Genomic DNA, 1,875 nt, shown 5'->3' with positions numbered 1-1,875 from the left:
GGTGATCAATCAAAAAAGATTGCTACTTTATCAGATTCAACAGAACACATGATAACAGATAATGGGCAGCTAGCTCAGTGAGGGGAAAAAAGTAGGCATATAGTTTAAAAAAAGAGGCAACTGGCAATATCTGCCCACTTCACATTCTCACATTCTGTTGCACCATCATTTTGTCAGAAAATCACTAAAATGCTCACTACGTCATCAGAGTAGCTGCACCTGGTAGTGCCTCTGTAGATACTAGTGGGTCCCAGAATCCATGGCAACAACATTGTTTTGGGCGCCAAAAAAATCTTATAAAAGAAATGGAACTAAAACCCAGCATCAAACAAATTACTATCATGGAAGCAATCATAACCAAGAAGAAGTCAACTCACAAAATGGTCATCCTGTCATTTCATGCCTTCAACATGTAAAGGCATAGGATTCCCAGACAGCAAGCAACAACCTACATAAGTTTCAAGTTGTGCAATGATTACCGAATATGTATTAGTATTGTAAAAGCCTCCCTGCATCTTCCAAGTTCATTCACTTCAACCTCAAAAGTCACAATATCTTAAACTAGAGATGGCAAGAAGGCATATACTCATCCTCCTCCTCTTAGTATGGTTTCTCTTTGCGGCTATTCAATTCAATCGTACACTCATCAAGGATCAAGCTACTAAATCAGGCAAGCTACTGCTAATCTCTCTTTTTAATTAAACTTAAAATGATAATATTCACATTGGATAGTGCAAATTGCTAAAGCAAAACACATATTTCTATCCTGTTTAAAAGGAACACACTGGTATACAAACCATGAAGGAATTACCTTTTTCTTTATATCTTGCAGTCAATTTCAAGCTACGATCTTTACAGTCCAGCTCATCGTGGCCAACCAACCATCACATTCCAACTTGGGTAGGTGCTGAGATGTACCTTCATTATGATAACAGATAATTCAAGGTAAACCATCATCATTTAAAGATTTATAAGCACTTGCCTAACCAATTGAAGTTTGCTGTGGCAGGATGACCTGAAAAAAATCCATAAATCTCCATCTGGGCCAAATCCAGTAGGAAACCACCGTCCACCAACAAGACCATGAAAGAATGCTTGTGATTATGCAAGAAGAGTGAAGCTGACAATGCAGGAGCATCTATTCGTAATATGAGAATTAGGATATTGTGGATGTACAAATATGCGAAAGTATTTATAATCTCAATTCCATTATCTTTCTTTGTTGTCGCCTTCAATTCCCACTGGATAGTGCATGAATTTACTTTCAGAATAATGTTTCATAGCAAATAACTGGTTTGCTTGGGGGAAGGGGGTGGGGGAGTACAAGCCATAATAAAAATTTCAACCTGCATGAGAATCAGTGTTTCATGGCTTTAAACAATATTAGAAGCAAATTTCATAGCACACAAGTACACAACTAGTGTTAGATTCACTAAATACCAAGCAGAAATAAATATGATCTGTGCAATTACCTCAACAAGTTGATACTGCCCAACCCTGCTAGATTTAGGCATATGCTGTATACTTGGAAAATGAAAACCAGACCAAACATATAAGGTGGAAACACAATGAGTTATAAGTAAATAGAATTTAGACAGATAACCAAAGATCATACACAAAGAGCAGTTAGTATGTTTTATAAAGATAGGGGTGAAAATACTGATAGGAGGCTCCAGCTACACTTCAACTCAGCTAGAATGTACAAACAAGTACAACTCAGTGGACTACCAACAATCCAGACATTGCTCTTCAATACGGAGTCCAGCAAAGAATCAACAAAACCAAAATATCTGCTAGAATGAGCTCATGTAAAATCTGGGCACTACACACCTTCTACTACATAAAACTACACAAGATAACAATGACAATAGGGTG

At 37.3% G+C, this 1,875-nt stretch overlaps 1 protein-coding gene across 1 annotated transcript; it reads left to right on the top strand.

The window, feature by feature from the left end:
* Positions 1-251: 251 nt before the first annotated feature.
* On the top strand, positions 252-1,287 carry LOC110688448 (CLAVATA3/ESR (CLE)-related protein 46-like). The gene is made up of 3 exons (XM_021865200.1): positions 252-670; positions 833-900; positions 1,010-1,287. The coding sequence occupies exons 1-3, from the start codon at positions 568-570 to the stop codon at positions 1,085-1,087; spliced, it is 249 nt and encodes an 82-aa protein (XP_021720892.1). The 5' UTR covers positions 252-567; the 3' UTR covers positions 1,088-1,287.
* Positions 1,288-1,875: the final 588 nt, after the last annotated feature.

The sequence above is a fragment of the Chenopodium quinoa genome, unplaced genomic scaffold (genome assembly GCF_001683475.1).
Source record: "Chenopodium quinoa cultivar QQ74 unplaced genomic scaffold, ASM168347v1, whole genome shotgun sequence".
Taxonomy (NCBI): Eukaryota; Viridiplantae; Streptophyta; class Magnoliopsida; order Caryophyllales; family Amaranthaceae; genus Chenopodium; species Chenopodium quinoa.
The sequence above is the reverse complement of the archived record's forward strand: the minus strand, read 5'-3'. Positions and strand labels throughout refer to the sequence as shown.

What these genes read in the sequence shown, in the direction of transcription:
- LOC110688448 (XM_021865200.1), top strand. Translation starts at nt 568, where the DNA reads ATGGCAAGAAGGCATATACTCATCCTCCTCCTCTTAGTATGGTTTCTC. An exon ending in GGATCAAGCTACTAAATCAG is followed by an intron (nt 671 to 832) that starts GCAAGCTACTGC and finishes TATATCTTGCAG; the next exon opens with TCAATTTCAAGCTACGATCT. An exon ending in ACCATCACATTCCAACTTGG is followed by an intron (nt 901 to 1,009) that starts GTAGGTGCTGAG and finishes TTGCTGTGGCAG; the next exon opens with GATGACCTGAAAAAAATCCA.